At 39.5% G+C, this 24725-nt stretch overlaps 1 protein-coding gene across 2 annotated transcripts; it reads right to left on the reverse strand.

Annotated features, from left to right (window-relative positions):
• Nucleotides 1-1604: 1604 nt before the first annotated feature.
• Nucleotides 1605-23965, reverse strand: LDHB (lactate dehydrogenase B). Of its 2 annotated transcripts, none has more exons than XM_029205326.1 (8): nt 23816-23965; nt 18297-18431; nt 11284-11401; nt 9671-9844; nt 7487-7660; nt 5407-5524; nt 3301-3424; nt 1605-1972 (listed from the first exon to the last, which is right to left on the reverse strand). In XM_029205326.1, the coding sequence occupies exons 2-8, from the start codon at nt 18423-18425 to the stop codon at nt 1805-1807; spliced, it is 1005 nt and encodes a 334-aa protein (XP_029061159.1). In that variant the 5' UTR covers nt 18426-18431; nt 23816-23965; the 3' UTR covers nt 1605-1804. The 2 variants fall into 2 exon arrangements, with proteins under 2 accessions (XP_029061159.1, XP_029061160.1); XM_029205327.1 differs by lacking the exon at nt 23816-23965 and adding an exon at nt 22956-22974.
• Nucleotides 23966-24725: the final 760 nt, after the last annotated feature.

Raw genomic sequence — 24725 nt, forward strand, 5'->3', positions numbered from 1 at the left:
TTCTTTCCCTTATAGGATATTACAAAATATTGAGTATAGTTCTCTGTGCTGTGCAGTAGGTAAGATTGAGTCATTTTGGAAATGTGACATGAGAAACGTATTTAGGACCTCTGGTTTAGTCTGCCTTTCTGTAATACGATAATAATATCCTCATAATATGCTGGAGCATTAAATGAGAATGATTTTGATATTTTATAAATGCTAAAGATACAGAAATGTAACGATAACTAATATTTACAGCAATAGCAACACACTGTGCTTCAGAGCACAGGTTAAGGAGCTACAATGCTTGGGTTGAACCCCAAATCTGCTAGGAGCTGTGTGACCTCTGTGTGTTTCAGTTTCACCTGTAAAGTGAGGATTCAAATACTTTAGAGCAGTGATTCTCAACCAGGGGTGATTTTGCTCCCCAGGACGCATTTTGGGGTTGACACAACTGGGGAGAGGGGTGTGACCGGCATCTAGCGGGTAGATGTCAGGGATGCTGCCAAACATCCCACGATGCACCATGCAGTCCCCACAGTACAGAATATTCCAGCCCCAAATAATACTGCCAAGGTGGAGGAACACTTCCTTATAGTTAGGATGACTTAGATGAGTTAATATATATGTAAATCACTTAGAACAGTAAGCACTACTTGCTTACTATTAGAACCAAGCATTGTGCTGAGTTTTACATTTTCTCATTTAATTCATACACCATATTGAAGAGGTACCATTATTACCACTACTTCATAGGTTAAGAAAATTGAGGCTTAGGAGTGGTTAAGTACATAACTTGCCCCAAATTGCAGTTAATCAATGAAACCCAGGTTTACGTGATAACAAAGTCCATGTTTTTAACACTACCTGAAAAACTGACCCTCAGATATTACATGTAAAGTAGAAACTCTTTGTTAAAGTAAGTCTGCTATAAGTCCCCCTCTTAACCCCCCATTATGCTGTCTCCCAGTAGCCTGGATCTGGATAATTCAGTCCAAACTTTCATTTTTCTTCATTATCAAATAGAACCAACTCTAACAAAGTTAATCCCTACTTTAGTAAGCTGTTTTAGAGGTTCTTCCTTTTAGAGAAATAAAATGGACTTCCTTGTAAATGTCATCCATTGGTTCTAGTTCTTTCTTCAGTGGTGCTAACCTTAAAATGGTAAGGCCCATAGAATGCACAAGCCCATAGAATACACAACACCAAGAGTGAACTGTAAAGTAGATGACAGGCTTTGGATGATGTCGTGTCAATGCTGGTTCACTGACTGTAACAAACATACTACTCCAGTGAGTGATGTCGGTAACGGGAGACTATGCATGTATGGAAGCAAGTGTTATGGGAAATCTCTGTATCTTCCTCTCAATTTGGCTGTGAAACTAAACCTGCTCCCCAAAAAATAAAGTCCTCAAAAAAAAATCGTAACCACATTCTCAGGACAACAACAAAATCATAGTACATGTTGTGATGAAGAATTGTAGTGCTGTTTGGCAAAAGAAGAAGATGGAATGTAGATGATAGAATTTAGGGAAATTTATGATGTAGGGGGGAAAGAATTATTGAAAAAACAGACTGAAATCTTTCAGAAACCACTAAAGAAGGAATTCCAGAGACAGAAGCACACTACAACAGTTAATTTTATTTGTTCAAGGACTCATCTTGCAAGCATTAAACCAAGCTTGGGCTTTGATTCTGGGAGCCCAGGTTCACATACTTTGGAAGATAAGAGCAGACTGTGCTCCATGTACAGGGATGAAAACTAAAGGCTCGTGGTTAATCACACTGTAGTTTTAAGTTTCTACAGCCTAGCAGCCACAAGTCACAGGTCCTTTAGGTCCTTCTGGATGTCCCAGAGGGTGTCTGCACTTTTCTTGAGTTGCGCAACCTCATCATCCTTCAGCTTCTGGCTGATAACACTGGTTAACCCCCGAGCATTCAGGATACACGGAAGGCTCAAGAAGACTTCATTGTCAATGCCATACATCCCCTGCCACAACAAGAAAAGCAATGAGATGAGGAAATGAAACCACAGGTAAGAATGATCACAGGTACTGAGTTCGAACAGGAAGAACTGCAGGAAATTTGATAAGCATACACTCATTCTTTAGTTTTTATCACTTACAGGCCTATATATCCCTAATACTTGTGTTTCTAATTAGATTTTATACATAGAATATACAAATACACACTATGATAAAACTAGAATTTTATGTACTTTATTGAACTTACTGATACCTCTCTGCTTCAATACACTTTAATAGAATTTGATTATGTCTTCAAATTCAAATCACATTCAAATGTGGTTCTCACTGGGCTTCTTTTCATGAAATTTTAAGTTTCTTAAAATTCTTTAGTTAAGGAGAGAATTTCAGGTAGTAGCCAACCTACAAGGTCCAGGAAAGTAGCTGGATGCCACTCAAAGGCAAGATTCTTGCAACACCCAAGAGTTGCTGAAAAAAAATCATACAATTCCCAAAATACTTTACCGGTTTGTATTAAGTAAATTACTCAGAGGGTCAACTTAACTACATGATTAATTAAATTATTTTAGTATATTAATCAAGTCAGTTTAATTTTTTTTTAAATTAACTTCGAAAGTTTTTGTATATACACCAAAGTGTAGGGAATAAACAAACTCCTATATATATGTACTCTAAGACTCAGCGATTATCCAGTTCTTGCCATACTTGCTTTTAATTTTTTTTTGCCATAGTATCAAAAAAAACCCCAAAACAACAAAACCCCCAAAACATCTGACACTGTGTTCTACACCCCCAACATTTCTATATTTACCTCTTAGTTTCTTTGAATCTACTGCAGTTCCCCCCTTACGTTTTCACCCCTGCTGTTGACTTGTAGAAAATGAGTCCACTATCTTAGACAATGTTTTAATTCAATTTTAGTTTTATTTAAAAATAATCAATTTCTACGTAACTGTTCCATAGCTTTTGAATTAAACTAAATTTGTTAAGGTATCGAATGCTACATACATCAAAGCCAATCTATAGTTTAATATACCAACTTGAAATGAAACTATTAAACTTATTCAGATGATCATCTGAGAATATGCTGAATAAGATTCAGAGTTAATATTTAATTTGCCACATCATACAAGGGAGAAATGTAAAAATGCATTCAATGTCTGTATAAATTTTTGCTCTTATTGTCCTAAACTTCTGTTGGAAAGGAGAAAGGTTTCCATAAAACTTTGAGCTGAAAAAATAACTGTGGACTGAGACACTATCTCATCCTTCTTAAAATGAATCTACATATAGAATACTCGACTAGAAATCATAATATTTTATAACAGTTTACCTTCACCATTGTTGACACTGGGTGAATCCTGGATAGATTTTTCAACATAGATTCAATAAGATCAGCCACACTTAATCCAATAGCCCAGTTGGTGTATCCTTTTAGCTTGATGACTTCATAGGCACTAAGGAAAAAAAAAATTCATAAAAGAGATAATTGACACCAGACTCTTTGGGTTTGACTCCTGCTGTCTCTTAACTGTGTAATCTTGAGTAAATTATTTAATCTACCTGTCTCAGTGTCTGCTTCTGTAAAATAAGGATAGCAATGGTATCTACTTCATAAGTTTGTTAAATGCGTTAATATATATGTAAAATGTTTAAAATTTTAAAACTTCATGGTAGGTGCTATGTAAATGCTTTGACAAATTTAAGTAGTTTATTGTATAAATGACTATAAAGTCACAGAGGTAAAATGTACATTTTCCAACCAATCTTCTTATTCATAAACATCAGTATTTCCAAAGATATTAATGAAATCAGGGAACAATGAAAGTAAAAGAACCTTCACATTCAAAGGACAAAATATACTTTGATTTTCAGGTCCATTTGAGGCCACTAACCATTGTCACCTAAAATACCATGACCAACTAACTTAAGAGAAAAGTATTGGCAACACCTTGCCCAGCAACTTTCTGAGCACAAATTATACCTTTTGAAACCCACAAAGGCACTTGTACTTGAGAATTAGGTAGGAGGAGTTAACTGGGTATTAAAAAATTGGGATTTAATGCAATCTATCACCGATTAAAAGAACTTGGGCAAGTTATATTACCTGGGTGAGCCCTAGTTTTCTCGTTTATAAAATAAAGGGTTGGACTTCCCTGGTGGCGCAGTGGTTAAGAATCCACTTGCCAATGCAGGGGACATGGGTTCAAGCCCTGGTCCGGGAAGATCCCATATGCCGCGGAGCAACTAAGCCCGTGTGCCGCAACTACTGAGCCTGCGCTCTAGAGCCCATGAGCCACAACTACTAAGCCTGCGCTCTACAGCCCACAAGCCACAGCTACTGAAGCCCACGAGCCTAGAGCCCGAGCTCCGCAACAAGAGAAGCCACCACACCGCAACGAAGAGTAGCCCCCACTCGCCACAACCAGAGAAAGCCTGAGCACAGCAACGAAGACCCAACACAGCCAAAAATAAAATAAATAAAGTTGAACTAAACAAAATGATTCCATATTTGAGATATCAGTTAGTCTTATAACAACAATTCTCTGAAAATAGAAGCTAATGTTTCTTGAATGCTTATCAATGATAAGTATGTGTGATTTAACTCAATTTTTACAATAACTTAAATACCTCATGACTTTCCAGAGGAGAAAACTGAGATTCAGCTTAAGGGTTAAATGGCTTCCCAAGACTATACAGTTAGTTAGTGTCAGTGCTAGAATTTCAATCTAAGCCCACATTCTTTACTCTGGTACAAAATGACACCTTATTTTAGGATAAACATGAAGGTCATAGAAAGAGAAGACAGTAACAAAAGGCAGTTTCAAAGGGGGAGAGGAGGACACCCTTGGTTGGGTGTGGAAAGATAAATACAGCACAGCTTAAACACTATCAGCAATCAATCAGTGAGTATTATTTAACGCAATTATGACACTAGTAGTGTCTAGGTTTACTTTTCTATATAAGCCAACCTTATGTGTCAACAGTAGGTATTTTGAAAGCCTTTCTCACTTGTTAATTCCATGTCCCACTCCTGTTACTTCTACAATAGAATTTCTCTAGAAAAATATTTGCTTTCCCTAGGGGGACCAGCATAGCAAATTTGACCAGTATAAGTTAGTCTTGCCTGTTTCAGAAGATAATAGCTGCATAGTTACTATTATATATTGAGTTTATCTAAAAGATAAGAAAAAATAGAAAGAAAAATGTAACAGAAAAAACAGAAAGAAAGAAAAACTAATAAAAACTAATAAAAAGAAAAAAACACCCCCCCAAAACAAAGAGTAATTTAAAAAAAGAAAAACAGGAAAAAAAGCAAGAACAAAAAACAAACAAACAAAAAACTTTTAAGTTTATCTGAACAGGCAGCCACGGGAAGCGTTCACAATTTTGTCTAACATGATACTAATTGTCTTAAATCAAGCTCCCTCCTATGTACCTTTCAACCACCATCTTGTGCACTTCCTTCCAATTTTCACTATCATCGTCCGTTCCCATTTCTGGATTCAGTTCCTGGAGAGAAACACCTGCCACATTCACCCCACTCCACACAGCCACTGTGGGGCAAAAAATAAATACACAAACATTTTATCTATCTCTGACCTTATTTTTAAAAAATCTTTTCTTCTCTTAGTTCAGATTTCACCACTGTTGCAAGTTACCCACTTACTGCTCCAGTGACAACTGACTCCAATATACTTCCCTGCAAAGGCTGACATTTGCCCTCAAATCTGACCTTTTAACTTTCAACCGTTTTGGCGCAAACAGAATTGCTGGGTAAAGCTTACAGACATTATGAAATTCTTGCCTTTCCCTAGGTTTGTGAACTCCTAAGGGATTCTAGTTTGGGACTATTCTAAACTTTGGGTTTGAGGAATTCTTAACTTTTTGCCTGCTTATTTTTCAAATATAAGCCCCCTTTATTCTTAGAGTGAAGTAAAAAACAAAAGAATTCTTGGAAAACACCAAGTATCGTCTAATTTTCTCTTATCATGCTCTAAGTTCAGTCCATTTCTGGAAAGAAACTCCATGTAACCATGAATTGCTCTGGTCTTAACTGCACCAAATATTTCCTTCCAAGAATGCCCCCAAAGGCATAGCAGACAAAGGTGTTATCATTGACTATATCTTTTGGAGGCTTTGATGCACCAAAACACCCCGTTACCTATTCTGAACACCTCTTGCCCAGCCAAAAGGCATATAAAGATGGATTAAGATATGCTCTGTACCATGGACAAGTTGAGAATGTACTAGGAGAAACAGTTAGTAAAGGACACTAAAGCAATGGGATATGTTCTTAGGGAGGGATGAAGAAAGTGCAATAAAACATAAATAAGGGTCTACTTAATGTAGGGGAAAATCAAATGTCAGAAAGCGCTACAAAAAATATGCGTTTGAACCGGACCTTGAAAAATAAGTATGTGTTCCTTAGGGACCTTTGAAGGAAAACACTTAGATTCAGAAAATAAGAGCAGAGCCCTGGGGTAAAGGCTAGAACCAACTGTGAAGGGCAAAGCTGCCCATGGCCAAACAAGACCATGTTTCAGTCCACAACTTTTGCTAATTCAGGGTAACTGTTGAGAAAACTACAGCATTTTCCTGGTTTTTGTTGAAGACTATGAAATCTACATAATCATGCCTAAATGAGCATAGTTTAATTCTCTTTCATTTTATGTACACAGTATAGATCAATACGGAAATGGGGGGGGAGATGTTTTGGAAAAACTGACACAGTAATGAGTAAATAAAACATTGGATAGGAATCAGAAGACATGATTCTAGCTACAGTTATGCCACTAGCCAGCTAAAGGATCTTCAACATGTAAGGTCACTTCCAGATCTGTGTTTCTAGCAATTGTGATAACTAGCACTGAGTTTTTACTGTACACCAGACATTGTACTACTTTATATAGCATATAAATTCAGGAAAATCGTTGGACATGAGAAACTCTTGAATGAAGTGGTACAATGTGTCAGAAAAAAAAAGTCAGCATCATCATACAAGAAAGCACCAATGCAATAATTTTAAGACCAAATTCTTTCAGTACCAAAGTAAACTCTACCAAAATCACAGTACTAACTCTCACTAAATTCAAAGGAAAATTTACACCTTAACCTTTTAGGGAGAAAACAGCCCCTTGCATATTGGGCAAAACTGAATTTAGTAAAACAAAGACTATCATTATGTTTTGGATTATGACAGTTTTACACCATAAGCCTATTCAATGTATAAAATTCAATGTTTAAGAGGAAATGATGGAATTAGAATATCATGTTTGACAACCATCATAATTTATTTAGGCAAGAATCGTAAGTGGATACTGAACTTAGCAGGCAAAAGGTTGATGAGAAATCAGATATTTACCTAGTCAGTATCAAAGTAACCTCCCACAATTACTTATCAGTAATGTGAAGTACGTGAAAATATAGAAAATACAATGTAAAAACAAACAAAACAGTCAGAATGGCAAGAACACCACATAAGTACACAGTAAATATCGTCCTTTTTTTTTTTTTACCACTTGAGTCGCCATGTTCTCCCAAAATCCATCCGTGGCAGCTGCTGGGATGAATGCCAAGTTTTTCAGCCATAAGATAGCGAAATCTAGCAGAATCCAGATTACATCCACTTCCAATCACACGGTGCTTGGGTAATCCACTTAGTTTCCAGGTAACATATGTGAGAATGTCCACTAAAAATTTAAAAAATAAATTTTTTAAAATTTATTTTAAAATTTTAAAATAAATTTATTTATTTAAATTTTAAATTTTATTTTTAAAAAATTTTAAATTATTTAAATTTATTTAAATTTATTTAAATAAGCACATCAAAACTGATTTCAACTGCTATGTCAATTAATGGGTTCCCTGGTTTACTCCTCTCACACTGCCCCATCCTCCAAATAAGATGTGCCCAGAAAGATGTAAATACTTGACTTTTCATAATGAGAGATGATGGGAGTTAGAAAGACGGGAAAAAAACCTAAGTTTTATAGTAAGAGAGATTGTAAAACATGGGAAATGCAATATTGCGGGTTTTATTTACATTATTACTTGAAACAAGGATAATAAGAGTCTTGCAGATTAATTTACTATATATGGAAAGAAAAAGAAAAGGGGTTGAGTTAGCTCGTCACTTAAGTTTCTTCCAATGCTAACATTCCATGATTATAACAACTGTCATGAGAAACCAAAAGCTATCAGTTACTAAAGTACCAAGGCACGCTGCTATAAATTTCCCTGGGAACAAGACACTAGTCAGTAAACAGCTGTGATAATACAGGGTATTAACATTTTCTACTATTTATTGAAAGGAATTCTATGACACAGCCTTTATTCTTGTGTGGCACAGAGACTGCAAAGCTAAAACCTGCTGGGCTAGAGGAGATCACAGCACTTACAGGCTAAGCTGTGCAAAGTAGGAAAACGTGCACACAAGGAAGGCAAGTCTCCACCTCCACTCTCACATATAGACACCGGCTGAGGTATCTTAAGGTCATTTTGGCCTGGATATTATAAACTCTTCCTGGGCAACTTTGACTCAGTAGGAGTGACTCCCTGGAGGGTTAAGACTTTGAAGCTACACCTGGAACAGCTGTATAACCAGTTAATACTGTCTGCCTTAAGCACAGGATGTGGCACAAGTTCATCTGTGTCTCCTGTTTGTCATTCATGTTCCACATCTATCTGCCACCCTCTATTTATGAGAAGTTTTAGATGCAAGGTTGAACTATTTAGGAAACTCTTAATCCGGGATTACAGAGAATACTACTAAAATAATATCTGGTCTTGCTGGCTCCCAACTCTCAATATCCCATAAATTAGGGAATTCCCTGGCGGCCCAATGGTTAGGACTCTGTGCTTTCATTGCTGAGGGCCGGGGTTCAATCCCTGGTCTGGGACCAAGATCCCATAAGCCACACGGTGCGGCTAAAACAAGCAAACAAACAACAACAACCCCCCCCATAAATTAGAAGGATCTTCTTGGCTCTTATTCACAATCTTTCTCAATGTGAAGTGTCAGAGATAATTAGTAGCTTTACCATTTTATCACTGTACCTGCTGTGCTCACCAGTAAATAGTAAGCTTGATGGCAAATTGTAGGCAAAAGAAGTGTGAAACAGAGAGTGAATTTTGACTGTTTGGGTTGAAAAAATGCAATTCTTTCTAACCAGAAGTTTTCAAGTTACAACATTTGATGTTAAGCATGTATTTGTCCATCAATACAGTCTATTTCTATCTTTAAACCTAGACTAAAATTAATGGCTTTCTTAAACTCTTCAAATTCAATCAACTCAATTTTCAAGAATTTTAGAAATAAATAAGAAGACTAGAAAGCATTTTCTGGAAAACAGTAGGTCAAATATGCTAAAATATTTCATCCAAATTGGAGTCACATTCAAATGCTTCATTATGCATCCCAGGATAATCTTGATAGAAAAGTTTAAAAGCTTTTAGACTTTACAACAAAGCCAGATAAAACAAGCAGATGAAATTGCTTTATATAAAACTCTTCTCACATTCTTAAGCATGTGGCCTGGGACGGTGTCATTGGTTTTGCAAACACCACTCTTTTGTGGCCAAAAACAGAAGACACGTGAATTGTTCCTGCCAGCAGACACCAGAACAGACTTTAAGTTAAAAAAAAAAAATCCAAAATATTGAATTTAACAGAACTGAACCTTAAGGCATTATAGTAATACCTGGGTTAGAAACCACAATTATGATGCAGTCAGGACTGTACTTGACGATCTGAGGAATGATGAACTTGAAGACATTAACATTCCTCTGCACCAGATTCAGACGACTTTCTCCCTCTTGCTGGCGAACTCCTGCAGTTACCACCACGATCTTGGAATTGGCGGTCACAGAGTAATCTTGAAGGAGAGGGAAAAAAGTACTTTACATACAACTCTTCATCAAAACATGCTGTATAATATGCTCTAGGAATCTATACATAAGCTCCCAGAACGTACGTGAGAATTACATTTTCTGTGTAAGGTGCTGAGTTGCAACACCAATGTTCTGTGGCTTCTTCCTCCTTGAGTGATGTGGAAACATTCCAACTATAACACTAGCTCAGAAAATGGACCCAGGAAGTAAGCATGGCCCTAAAGTATGTTTCTGGCTAACAAATGCAAAATGCTATTGGCTTTAGAGAAGATTATACTGTCAGTAATAATACAAAGCATAAACACAGTGAGTCCAAAGTTCAACAGGCAGCCCTCCAACAAAAAAGCAATTTAAAGGTAACTGCAGACTTGTAATGTTAATTCAATCTATGAAGGGAAGGAAGGCACTCCAGTGTTCTTGGCTAGAATTTAATTTCTAATACTCAATATTTTAAAGAAGCTTATTCTTTTTTTTTTTTTTTTTTTTTTTTTTGCGGTACGAGGGCCTCTTACTGCTGTGGCCTCTCCAGTTGCGGAGCACAGGCTCCGGACGCGCAGGCTCAGCGGCCATGGCTCACGGGCCCAGACACTCTGAGGCACGCGGGATCCTCCCGGACCGAGGCATGAACCTGTGTCCCCCACGGACTCCCAACCACTGTGCCACCAGGGAAGCCCAAGAAGCTTGTTCATTTTTAGCAGTGAGTTTCTCTAGAAAATATTTTATTTTTTCCTCAAGGAAGTGCACCCTTTCCCAAGTTATAGACATTTTGATTTGATGTGGTCATCAGACTCAATAGCTATGGATGATTCAAACCATGTCCCCATGTGACTTTTCCGTTACTAATACTTTATCAGCTTCCTCTTCCACAAAATGGAGGTAATAGTATCCATCTCTCATAGGGTTGCTGTGAAGATGAGATATGCAAAGTTTCACATTAGCATACCCAGAATGCTAATACTTCAGTGAATAACAGCTATTATTAGTAGTATTGTTAGGAATTATTTTGGGCCCACATTTCTACATCTGTAGGCACAGCTGTGCTGTGGTGACAGTGTCACAGCATAAATCCATTAATCCAGGACAAAGATGGCTAGAATATGAATTTAGTTAATTTCTTCAAGGCACTCAAATTACCTTGTGCAATATTTTTTTCAGATCTAAAACATCCCCGTTCTCAGGTATGTGTAAACGAGCGTTAGGATCCAATTTCCTAAACTGTTATATGTACCAAATGTGTGGAAGGCAGTGGGAGAGGGACTACAGAGGTAATAACAATTATGTTTGTTTTTGAGGATGAATTGGACCCAGAAGGAAAGGAGAAACTACCAACACTAGATTCACCAGGATGGGAAAACCGATCTTCTATAAAGGAGTGAGGATATCGATTTATTATTTGATCACTTTGGGCATGAAATGAGACTACCTTTGTCTGCCACAATTTTTGGTGTCTGAAGGAATAAGCTCCCATGCTGCAGGTCCATCATTTCTCCTTTGAGTTTATCTTCCAAAACATCCACAAGAGCAAGCTCATCAGTGAGAGACTACAAACACAAAAACAGCTGTTAGGACTGGAAGCCGCTCTAGGATACCTCAGCTGCCGGTACAAGCCAGAGACTGTTGAAATGGCAAAGTAACCAATGTCTAAAAATCTAGACAAGAATTTTACCATGGAGTTAGGTGTGCTATTTAAAAACAATTTCATGATAAAATGTCTTAAATAGCAAACTGTTAATATTTAAGATACCAATTTTTCAGAATTTCACCTTCTGGTACCCAACTGGCATTCAATGAGCATGATGCAAATTGCTTTAAGAATCTGAAGACATGTTTGGATTGGGTTGTTTGTTTTTTTGTTATTGAGCTGCATGAGCTGCTTATAAATTTTGGAGATTAATCCTTTGTCAGTTGCTTCATTTGCAAATATTTTCTCCCATTCTGAGGGTTATCTTTTGGTCTTGTTTATGGTTTCCTTTGCTGTGCAAAAGCTTTGAAGTTTCATTAGGTCCCATTTGTTTATTTTTGTTTTTAGGGGTAAGACAGGAATAAAGACACAGACCTACTAGAGAACGGACTTGAGGATATGGCGAGGGAGAAGGGTAAGCTGTGACAAAGCGAGAGACAGGCATGGACATATATACACTACCAAACGTAAGGTAGATAGCTAGTGGGAAGCAGCCGCATAGCACAGGGAGATCAGCTCGGTGCTTTGTGACCGCCTGGAGGGGTGGGATAGGGAGGGTGGGAGGGAGGGAGACGCAAGAGGGAAGAGATATGGGAACATATGTATATGTATAACTGATTCACTTTGTTATAAAGCAGAAACTAACACACCATTGTAAAGCAATTATACTCCAATAAAGATGTAAAAAAAAGAATCTGCAGACATGAAACCAGTGTGGCTCAACAGTGGCCTCAGGGTGCACAAGTTTTCATATTCATGGGGGATGGTGGTGAAAAAGAGACAAAGACCTAGAAACAACCTTGGGCAGTGTGTCCATCCCGAAGGTCACCCCCCAGTTTGGAGGGGTTTTTGAGAGGGCAGATTTAGTTTAAAACCATCAAGAGGTTGAGTTCACTTTAGAGCTGGCTTTGAAGCCCTGGTTGAAGCTAGGAATCCTCAGGTTGACTCTGACCAACTTGAATATCCTGGTGGGGAAAGGAAGGAGTCATGGACACAGGGGTCCAGGGCTAGTGAATTCTCTATGCATGACCAACCCAAACTTGCCCAGTCTCAGAGTTCTCTTGTTTTCTATTCCAACTGTCACCTGTGCCATCCAACCCAAGAAAAACCGTAAATCAATAATCATGTCCATTCTTCACCAAGTCAACCTTTTCTTCTTAGAAGAATGAAGGGGAGAGGGTGTCAATCTAATTGCATCTAAATAACTTTTCAGCTTTTAAAATTGGCTGTCTTGTGAAAGCTCATAATTTACAAACTCTTTAAAAAGTAGTTATCCTTCCCATTGAAACATGGCCCAAATCCTGGCCTTTACTGGTTTTAGCAAAAAACCGGGCTGTTAGCAAAATAATTAGCTTAATATGATATATCACACTTAACAGTGCAAATACCTCTTTGAAGGATAGTGAGATCAGCTAGGTAAAGGGTAAATAAAGGGCGTTGATGGGAAAAAAGCGTTAAGTAACTGGGGTTCAGGAAGCACTTTGAAGGCTACGATAGAATAATCCAGGGTAGAAATGGAGGAGTCAGTAAGGCATTGAGCAGCAGAGGGAGAAGCCTCTTAATGAGGCAGCCATTAAGAAAACTTGACCAGGCTAAGCTGCCAACAAAGCAGGTTCCGCTCCCCATAGGAGGCAAGGAATGAACACTGTCCCGTTTCTAGAAGTCCAGTGGCAGCTGGCCTCAAGCAGTGAGCCGCAGTAGGCCTGCTTGTGAGGGTTTCCCTGAGACTCAAGCCTCCCTGTGACTGAATGTGTTCTTAGTTCCAAGCAACTGATTCACTTGCAAGCTTCTGAAATGACCCTTTTATGAGCTGGGTGGGGGTTACTCGGTAAATATTTTCTCATTTCCATGTATGTCAAATACTGGCATTAATGTTCACCCATTTTCACTTCAACTCATGTTTCAACACTTTAAAAATGGTTTCGTTCCTCTGCAGCCTCTGACAAGACCACACAAAACCCTCATTTGTGTTTCGGAAGCCCTAAAACCATACAAGAGAACGTAATAACCGTTCCGTCAAGGTCCTGAGCACCAGGAATGCCACTCTTATTTTGGGAGCATCACATGGGTGCTGTGAAAGTCAACAGGGCACAACAATTTGGGGCTTAAGTGGAAAAGGATGTCACAGGATCTCAGATCCTGTGTTTTGTTTCAGTGGGTAGAGAATTGTCTGCGAAGTACATAGTCAGCTGGCAAGGAAGGAAGAGATCCAACACTTTGAGAAAATAATTGCAGCGCTGAATTTAGCTGCATCTGTGGGACTAAATATCCTCCCAGTGGGAGGCAGGCAAATAGAAGATGTGTGACTAAGTACTGACACTTTGGCTTAAAGAAATCTCCTTCTGCATTCACATAGTGTATATCAGCCATACGTATATTCCACTTACGCTGCAAATATATTTTAAAATGTTTGATACATCAAGGGTTAGATTCATCGCAAAAGCAGTACCTTATTAAGGAACGAGATCAGTTAGAAGCCAAGAACATTGCTGCTGGAACCTTGTTTAACATACTACGAAAATTGTCTCTTAATCTAAAACTCCATGTGGACAAGACACAGCCATAATCTACCTCTTGGCCCTCTTAGCTAGTAAATTACTGCTGCCAGTGGCTTAATATTTGATGGCTGCATTTTTATATTCAAGTGTTTAGCTTGCATGACATTTTGTGGGAGGAAAAGGTATAACTTTTTCCAAATAATTAGCTAAATGGACAAACACCGTTTATTCAATAATTTGTTTTTCTTCTGCTCTGGAACTGCCACTTTTCATTAAATACTCTTTGGTCCTGTTTCTGGGCTTTGAGTCTGTTACATTAACCTGTCTATTCTTGTACAGACACCAAATTCTAATTAAGTCTCACTTTTAGGCCAAGTCTTGCACGGCAAAAACTACTTTGCAGTATGTAATTACATTGCTCCTTCTAAGAGACTCCTTATGCTGGGTTTGTACCACAAGAATGTGGCTACAGTTGACTGAATCAAGAACAGACACTCAAACCAAAAACAGCTGCACAGAGGCTAAGGGTGGAATAACTGCATGGAACCTCTGTATGACCTTGACAACATGATGGGATCTTCGCAGCCAAAACACAGAGCTCGTGATTGGTAGGGGTGGCAGAAGAAGCCATGAAAAAGGAAAAGCTATGATCAAAATCTGACCAGCTCTAAGTGCAGTTTCTTCATAATAGCAGGAATATCCATTTATTTAATACATATTTACTACTGAATGTGCCAGGCATTATTCTACTAATGAGGAATACAGTCATGAACAAATCTGGCAGAGTGCCTGCCCTCATGGAATGCACCAGGAAGGGAACAGGAGCGAAGCATAGTTTAAGATGACTCTGATAATGGAAGTGCTATAAACAGGGCAAGGCAGGGTGAAGTTAAAGGGAAGGGAAGGACGCTTACTTGGTATTGGACAGTCAGGGAAGGCCTGCCCACAAAAGCGTGACGTGAATGATGGGAGGGAGTGAACTCTGATGGTCTAGAGCAGTCATTCCGGGGGAAGGGAGATCAAGTACTAAAAGGGTTTAAGCAGCCATGAGCTTGGTGTTTTGAAGAAAGAGGGCAGAAGGTAAGAGATGAAAAGTCAGAGACAGCATCACCACACTGCACCGGAAAGGCGCTCCTGACCCTCTGAATGGCGCCCCCCGGAGGTGTGCACCCCGCCTTGCTCTGAGAGACAGGCAGGGAAAGATCCTTGACGCCTCATTGCACATTATGCATGCGTGTAGTTGACGTGCACTGTTGCACTATCAGAAAGTTCTAAGTAGGAAAGCTATTTTTATAAAAGCTCACGGTGGTTTCCACGTTGGCAATGAGGCTGGGGAGAGTGTGCAAGAGAAGCAACGAACACCGGTGTCTTTGTAATGGTGGACGTCGTACTCGGGAGCCTCAGCTGCCTCCACGGGCCCAGTTAAGGCGTGGGCCTTCTCAACCTCTGTCCCTGGTGCCCCAGCTTTGTTCACTTTCTGGGCCAAAGCAGTGTGTGTCCTCTGCAAAGCACACTGGTGACGGACTCAGAGACTGGATCCAGCACTTAGGATCGCTGAGATCTTACTCAAGGGGCTTAATCTTTCTGAGTTTGTCCTTTTCCAACAGTAATATAGAGATGACAATATCCCCTAGAACTTTTCTAGAGGAATAAGGTAACATGCAGACACCTGACACAATGGCACTGTTAGTTCCCTTTCTTATTGAACCAGTGGGGTTTATAATCCTTACCAAAGAGTAATAACAACTTTGACTCTAATTCTTCCCCATTAAAAGAAGATTTAAACACTTCTGAGTAATAAAATGGTCTTTCAACAAGGCAGTCCTTCCTTCACAGCAGCTCAATGGGAAGATTCCTACTGGTGTTAGGGGCCCAGTCTGTTCTCTCGATCACTAGAATTGGGCCAAAGTATTATATAACTGCAGAGAGGAGAGTCTCAACTAAATTATTTACCCAAGAGGATTTTAGATTTACACTTAAAACAATCAGCGAGGTACTCCTTATAGAATCATGACAGCTCAGATATAGTTTCCTGAAAATCCAAATTCTCAGATTAGCAGGAGGAATGAAAAATCTTTAGCTAGTGTTTTAGTAATACATTTATGTCTGGGGGGATGGGAGAGATAAAGTAGGAGCTTGGGATTAACATATACACACTACTATATATAAAATAGGTAAACAAGGACCTACTGTATTATACAGGGCACTATACTCAATATTTTGTAATAACCTATAATGGAAAAGAATCTGAAAAAGATATATCTGAATAATCACTTTGCTGTACACTTGAAACTAACACTGTAAATCAACTATACTTCAATTAAAAGAAAAATACACGTCTTTAATTGCCCCAATACTAGCATAGAATGAAAAGAAACTGCAGAGTCACTATGGTTAAGCGTTCAGAGTCCTGGGTTCAAAATACAGCTCTACCATTACCAGCTGTGTGACAATAGGCAGGCCATTTAATCTAATGAAGCCACAGCTACCTCATCTGGAAACAGGATATGAACAGTTCCCGTTTCTTGAGATTGTTGTTTAAAATGAAGCATTTTAGTCAAAGTACTTCAAACATGGTACGTATTTTAAAAGAAAGGTAAGCTGGAATACTTTTCATTTTTACTGGTATGAAGGATGAACACTAAATTGTGATTATTTAAATTCCCTGCTATTTGGGAAGCAGCTCTCCTAAATCAGGGGAACCTAGCCAATGAAAACTAGCAAGGAAAAAATGCCAAAGAATAAAATTTTCATTGGTGTGCACTACATATTTTAGTTGATTTCTTTGATGACTTTTTCCTCAGTGAAGATTCAGAATTTGTTGCTTTAGAAGTTAAATTTTGTAAAATAGAAATATGCTTGGCTAGGAGTTATTCAAGCAGCCTTCACATACAATACAAATGGACAGTGTGCTCTACTGAAGGCCAGGCAGCATTTAGGGGAGGGGTTCCCCTAAAAAACATTTAAGACAGCCTTCAGAAAAAACAAGGATCAATTCAACGAGGTAAGTAAGAATACAGGAAGCAAACTAAAAGTCTATGGAGGTATCTGGGGAAAATATAATCTGGAGGAGTAGAGGGTGCTAGTAGCATGTTGTCAGTGTTAAATCTGATGTTGATAATTGAACTATGTGAGAATGTCCTATCTTGAGGAAATGTACTCTGACAGACAGAAGGAAAGGAAGGGCACATTTGCATTTATTCTCTAATGGTTCAGAAAAAAGTCCATACATGTGAGCGCACCTGTGTGCACCCACACACCCACATAAATATGTTAAGAACTGGTAAACATGGGTGAAGTGAATATGGAAGTTTTATTTTTTTTATAGTCTTGCAAATTTTTCTGTAAATCTGAAATCATTTCAAAATAAAATGACTGGGTGGGGGTCTGAGGGGAATAATAGGATATTTCCATGACCTCAAAAAGCGACTGTGCAGATTATTTATTAACTATAGAGGGTTAACGGACCTTTGCAGTGGAGAAATCTGACAGTTAAAACTTCAACCAGAGGACTCTTGGGCACCACCAGTCATGAGACAAAATTGTGATGCATTGTGAAGGACGTGCCACCACCCCACCTCCCAAACCTAACCTGAACCCAATTACAAGGAAACATCAGACCAACATAAATTGAGGGGCATCCTACAGAACCAATGGGGACTCTACAAACATATCAATGACATGACAGACAAAGAATGGCTCAATTCCAAATTAAAGAAGAAGAAAGAGACATGACAAGTATATGAAAATATGATCTTGGATTAGGGGAGAAAAGGCAGGATTTTGATAGTTGGAGAACGTTTAATCTGGGTACTATATATTAGATAATAGCATTTTATCAGTATTAAATTTCCTGAGCACAGTAACTATTGTGTCAGATAGAAAGAATGTCATTCTCTCAGGAAATACATGCTAATGTGTTTAAAGGTGAAGTATCACGATGCCTATAACTTATCTTTTGAAGATACAATCAAATTCTCAGATACCTAAAGAGACTGTATACACATGCTGAAATTATCTATCACATATGGTGTTGTTTTGTTTTTGTTTTTTAATTAATTTTTATTGGAGTATAGTTGCTCTACAATGTTGTGTTAGTTTCTGCTGTACAGCAAAGTGAATCAGCTATACGTATACATATATCCCCTCTTTTTTGGATTTCCTTCCCATTTAGGTCACCACAAAGCACTGAGTAGAGTTCCCTGTGCTATACAGTAGGTTCTCATTAGTATGTATGGTGTTCTTGAAAGTACGTACCTTTCCCAGAATGCTAATGGCACATGCCATACCAACTTGTCCAACACCCACTACAGTGATCTTATTGTTTGGGACCGTTGCCTCTTCTTCTGCAACTGGTGCGATCAGTTTTTCCTTAAGAGTTGCCATTGTGCCCTGAAAGAAAATAATCAAAATATTACACATGTGTCCACATGAGAAACCTGTGTGGGAATTTGTAATGTTACTGTTAAAAGTTTGAACTAAAATACATTTTAAAAGGAGCATAATGGTATTCTAGAGCACAGAATATATTTTTAAAAAACAATGTGATCAACCATATTAACAAATTGAAGGAGAAAAAACATGTGATCATCTCAATAGATGAAAAAAAAGGTTTCAACAAAATTCAACACCCATTTATGATAAAAAAACCCTCAAGAAACTAGGCATAGAGAGAACTTACCTCAACATAATAAAGGCCATATAAGACAAACCCACAGCCAAAATCATTCTCAATGGTGAAAAACTGAAACCATTTCCTCTAAGATCAGGAACAAGACAAGGTTGTCCACTCTCACCACTATTATTCAACATAGTTTTGGAAGTTTTAGCCATAGCAGAGAAGAAAACAAAATAAAAGGAATCCAAATTGGAAAAGAAGAAATAAAGCTGTCACTGTTTGCAGATGACATGATACTCTATATAGGGAATCCTAAAGATGCTACAAGAAAACTACTAGAGCTAATCAATGAATTTGGGAAAGTAGCAAGATACAAAATTAATGCACAGAAATTTCTTGCATACCTATACACTGATGATGAAAAAACTGAAAGAGAAATTAAGGGAACACTCCCATTTACCACTGCAACAAAAAGAATAAAATACCTAGGAATAAACCTACCTAGGGAGACAAAAGACCTGTATGCAGAAAACTATAAGACACTGATGAAAGAAATTAAAGATGATACAAACAGATGGAGAGACATACCATGTTCTTTCTTGGATTGGAAGAATCAACATTGTGAAAATGACTCTACTACCCAAAGCAATCTACAGATTCAATGGAGTCCCCATCAAACTACCGATGGCATTTTTCACAGAACTAGAACAAAAAAATTCACAATTTGTATGGAAACACAAAAGACCCCTAATAGCCAAAGCGATCTTGAGAAAGAAAAACGGAGCTGGAGGAATCAGGTTCCCGGACTTCAGACTATACTACAAAGCTACAGTAAGGTACTGGAACAAAAACAGAAATATAGATCAATGGAACAGGATACAAAGCACCTAGATAAACCCACGCACATATGGTCACCTTATTTTTGATAAAGGAGGCAAGAATATACAATGGAGAAGAGACAGCCTCTTCAATAAGTGGTGCTGGGAAAACTGGACAGCCACATGTAAAAGAATGAAATTAGAACACTCTGTAACAACATACACAAAAATAAACTCAAAATGGATTAAAGACATAAATGTAAGGCCAGACACTATAAAACTCTTAGAGGAAAACATAGGCAGAACACTCTATGACATAAATCACAGCAAGATCCTTTTTGACCCACCTCCTAGAGAAATGGAAATAAAAACAAAAATAAACAAATGGCACCTAATGAAACTTAAAAGCTTTTGTACAGCAAAGGTAACCATAAACAAGACGAAAAGACAACCCTCAGAATGGGAGAAAATATTTGCAAATGAAGCAACTGACAAAGGATTAATCTCCAAAATTTACAAGCAGGTCAATATAAAAAAAACCCCAAACAACCCAATCGAAAAATGGGCAGAAGACCTAAATAGACATTTCTCCAAAGAAGATATACAGATTGCCAACAAACACACGAAAGGATGCTCAACATCATTAATCATTAGAGAAATGCAAATCAAAACTACAATGAGGTATCACCTCACACCAGGCAGAATGGCCATCATCAAAAAATCTACAAACAATAAATGCTGGAGAGGGTGTGGAGAAAAGGGAACCCTCTTGCACTGTTGGTGGGAATGTAATTTGATACAGCCACTATGGGGAACAGTATGGAGGTTCCTTAAAAAACTAAAAATAGCATACAACCCAGCAATCCCACTACTGGGCATATACCCTGAGGAAACCATAATTCAAAAAGAGTCATGTACCACAACGTTCATTGCAGCTCTATTTACAATATCCAGGACATGGAAGCAACCTAAGTGTCCATCGACAGATGAATGGATAAAGAAGATGTGGCACATATATACAACGGAATATTACTTAGCCATAAAAAGAAACAAAATTGAGTTATTTGTAGTGAGGTGGATGGACCTAGAGTCTGTCATACAGAGTGAAGTTAAGTCAGGAAGAGAAAAACAAATACCGTATGATAACATATATATATGGAAATCTAAAACAAAACAAAACAAAACAAAACAGATTCTGAAGAACCTAGGGGCAGGACAGGAATAAAGACATAGATGTAGAAAATGGACTTGAGGACACAGGGAGGGGGAAGGGTAAGCTGGGACGAAATGAAACACTGGCATGGACATATATACACTACCAAATGTAAAATAGCTAACTAGTGGGAAGCAGCCGCATAGCACAGGGAGATCAGCTCCAGTCCTTTGTGAGGACCTAAAGGGGTGGGATAGGAAGGGTGGGAGGGAGATGCAAGAGAGAGGCGATATGGGGATATATGTATACATATAGCTGATTCACTTTGTTATACAGCAGAAACTAACACAATGTTGTAAAGCAATTATACTCCAATAAAGATGTTTAAAAAAAAAAAAACCATGTTAACCCATTAACAAAAAACAAGACAAAAACCTCCTTGAAGCCCGTTAGAATTTGGGTCCGTCTCTTCAGCCTGTGCTTGCTTTTCTAATAGTATTTAACAAAGTTGTAACAATTTTGTCTTGTGGCCATTCATTTACTGGCTAAACAACATGAATAATACTTAGATTTAGATTAGTGGATTTGTTTCTATGACCCCTATAAAGTATTTATTTGTAACTATTTAAGTTAGAGCCCAGTATTACCCCATATTTAAGCTTGGGTTAAAAGAAGGGCCAGTTATGAATATAATTTCTACTACCAGTGGTTATTATCACTCTTAGAAGATAGGGACCAATTGGTTCTTCTATTTTCTTCTTCTATTGAAGTCTCACTTAAAATTTGTCACAGTGTACTGGACATACTATGTGTGCTTAAATACAGTGACAATAGTGATGAATAATGTTTATGCAAAATCTGCAGAAAATATCACTCTGAATTCCTTTTAGTGCACCTTGGAAGCTTATTGGAAGGTGGGTACTCATTCAATTTTTTTTTCAGGGGGTCACATTAGGAGAATATCAGCCTTTGAGTGAGTTTCTTTCCAGCCATTAAGAAAAAGCCAAAAAGGAAAAGTTAAAAAAATGGAAACTGTTAGAAAACATTTATACAGTAACACCAATTTCATCTGTGCCATCAGCTGAGTGTTCTGGATAACTAAAACAAAAGGCAAAATTTATTGTATCAACCTGCTTTCTTAAACAAAGAGGGTACAGATCATAAAAAAGCCCTTTCTTCAGAATTAAGTATCATTTATAATTGTAACCCGTTATATAGTATTTGTGTTTGCCTTTTACTTTTAATGGTAAACTGTTAACTTAGAGGACAATGTCCCTGTTTCAAACTGTACCCCTGCTTCCCTCTCGTTTTTTGTTTCTCATCTGCAAAGGACTAAGTAACAAAACCTAGTTTAGTAATTGTATATGTTAAGTAAGAGTTGGTAAGGCTCCAAGTTGGAATAAAGTACTTGATTTGGAGATAACTTTAACAACTATTTCATTCTATAGCTATTTTTTTCCCAAAAAACTATTTTCCCCCACACATGAGGGACTAAACTCAAAGATTATTTTGCCTTTACAAAGCCTATTTGCAGTTTTCTCCTGGGTGCTAGAGAAAAAAGAAATATACAATGGTGTACAACTGTCTCCACAAATAGATGACCTTAACAATGAAATTCACATGTCCTGCATATTGCGCAGAATCAGAAGGATGCCGCCTCTCTTGGCGAACAGATACGCACAGATTTTCTTTATTATGTTATTTTCACTAGCTGGTTTGTTTAAGATCCTTTAGGTATACAGAGGATCCAGTAAAGCAGTGGAAAACAAAAATCCAGAAAGACTGCTATAGAAATACAGATTAGTTGTCCAGATAGACCTTTTAAACTATTTCGGGAATTTCCGAAATGACAGTGTAGAAGCTTGAGGAAGTACAGATTTTCTCTCAGATCTTTCTAGAGAAAAAGCAATTTAATTTTGTTTTTTCCCCTCTTAACAGGGGTTCTAACAGGAGTTGTAAGAAATTAGAAGAAAATATTTTATGTTATACACAGGACTGCCTCAAGACCAGAGTGGTGGCTTGTAAGGGAAAAGAATGCTAAACAGGCTAAAAATTACCTCTGATGTTTGGTCCTTTACATCCCCACCCTCCTGCCCCTTCTGTGGATATAAATCATTAGAAATGAACCCGGGCTTTAAGTTCAGCAACAAAGCTCCACTTAGCAAACTAACCATTTTTTTTTTTAAATAGGCTCAGCGGCCATGGCTCACGGGCCCAGCCGCTCCACGGCATGTGGGATCCTCCCGGACTGGGGCACGACCCCGTGTCCCCTGCATCGGCAGGCGGACTCTCAACCACTGCGCCACCAGGGAAGCCCCCAAACTAACCTTTTAAAGAGCCCAGTTTTGCCGTGCGATACCTTCACTAGTAAGCGCCGGCTCTTCCCCTCCTCCTACCCCCGCAGGGCCAGCTGCAGCGGCTGTGCAGGCCACCCACGGGCCACCTCTTCCTCTTGTCGCCCGCAGAGGAGAGCGCAGGTCACAAGGGGAGGCAGCAACTACGGATCTCCCCGGACAAGGTCTCTAGGGCGAAAAAGTCTAGGCCTTCCTCACGCTCAACACCCAAAGCTGGCAAATAAAGCACCCGAAGCACCAAGAAAAGAGACCAGAAACGAGCCGGCCCATCGCTCCGGGAAGGGCTGCGTGTGCCGCAGCCTGGGAGAGGCTGGAGGTTAGGGCCAAGATCGTCCTTCACCCTCAACCCCGAAAAGCCGGGCATTTCTCCATTCCCGTGGTAATGGACGCCAATCCCCAGGCTCACGATCCGCCAGCCTCACAGGTCACCTGGCCCCTTCTCCCTCCTCCAGCTCCTCAAGCACGTGTCCGGGCTCCCGCCATCAGGCACCGCGGGTGATGCGGCCGCCATGAACCCATCAAGGACACGCAGGGCCCGGGATTACCTGCAAATGCAACAAGTCTGTCCCCCGGGGGAGCAGGGGCTGGCGGCGAGCACCGAAGCGTGGCGGACAAAGCCCGGGGGCTCGGTCGCAGCCCCTCCGCCCCGCCCTGCTCCCCAGCCCAGGGCACGGCCCCCGCCCCAACCCGAGTCCGGATGCTCAGGGCTACAGGCCCGGGAGCGCAGATGTCCTTCCTGGTCCTTCCCCCAGTCTTGCTACACAAGGATTCCCTTCCACGTCCCACCCAGTCTGCTCGAGAGCCAGGATTCAGGGTCCCGAGCAGAAACCTACCAGGGGAGAGAAAGTTCTCGAGACGGCGGTAAGGGTCGCACGGAGAAGACAAAGTCAGCAGCGTGCGTCTCCTTCAACGCAGGATCCGCAAGGAGGGAGGAGGAGGCGGGGCCCGCCCCTCGGCCGCCTCTGAGCTTCCTCTATTGTGATTGGAAATCCGAGCCCCGCCCACCCCTCCCCTCGGCTCGCTCAGTGCCCTTCAAGGACAAGGGCTCAAATGTGCCCACGCCCTCCCTCGGCCCAGTTGAGAGGGTCACCTTCTGGCGGCTAAGGCGGGCTCCCTCTCAGCCAGTCTCATGGCGGCTTACAGACTTTTCCACACAGAGGCTGTGTTATTTCTAAACCCTGACCACCTTTGACCCTTTCGGACTCTCACGCTCTTGTTTGGATAAGTTTAGTCCCAATAGAAGTAAATTTCTGTTTTGCATTCCACATCAACTTCAGGGGACCACTGTTCTGAACTGAGATGCTGGTGGTGTGTGTTCGTTCCCCTGGAATAAAACTGCTGCTTCTGGATGTTTTCTAAAAATAAAATTAGATTTTCATTTCTCGTCCTCTTCGATATAAAGTTTATTTGATGCAAGGGTTTTTCCCACCTTAACTCAGCAAATATGCAACAACTACCTACTAGTTGCCTGCGAAACCAGTGAGGCCTAGGGCCTGCCTTCTGAAGTTCTCTACCCATCTGTATGGTCTCAGGGGCAGATAATGGGGCCACCAGTAAAATGCAGTTTCTCTTTTAGTCCCTGAGCGACTCTGAAGCTGCATGTTGCCATTCGTCTCTGTGTCTCCAGCACCCAGCCCAGTGCCTCGTACCTCAATACGGTGTCGGTGAATGAGTGAATGAATAAATGAATGATGAATGAATGACTAAGCAGGTGAAGGTATCTTAAAGATTCGGCTTCAGTTG

This window comes from Monodon monoceros, unplaced genomic scaffold, assembly GCF_005190385.1.
Source record: "Monodon monoceros isolate NGI ecotype Baffin Bay Population unplaced genomic scaffold, NGI_Narwhal_1 Super_Scaffold_6, whole genome shotgun sequence".
Classification (NCBI taxonomy): Eukaryota; Metazoa; Chordata; class Mammalia; order Artiodactyla; family Monodontidae; genus Monodon; species Monodon monoceros.

What these genes read in the sequence shown, in the direction of transcription:
- LDHB (XM_029205326.1), bottom strand. Translation starts at nt 18,425, where the DNA reads ATGGCAACTCTTAAGGAAAAACTGATCGCACCAGTTGCAGAAGAAGAG. An exon ending in AGAACATGGCGACTCAAGTG is followed by an intron (nt 5,525 to 7,486) that starts GTAAAAAAAAAA and finishes TTTGCCCCACAG; the next exon opens with TGGCTGTGTGGAGTGGGGTG. An exon ending in CACAAGATGGTGGTTGAAAG is followed by an intron (nt 3,425 to 5,406) that starts GTACATAGGAGG and finishes TTTTTTCCTTAG; the next exon opens with TGCCTATGAAGTCATCAAGC.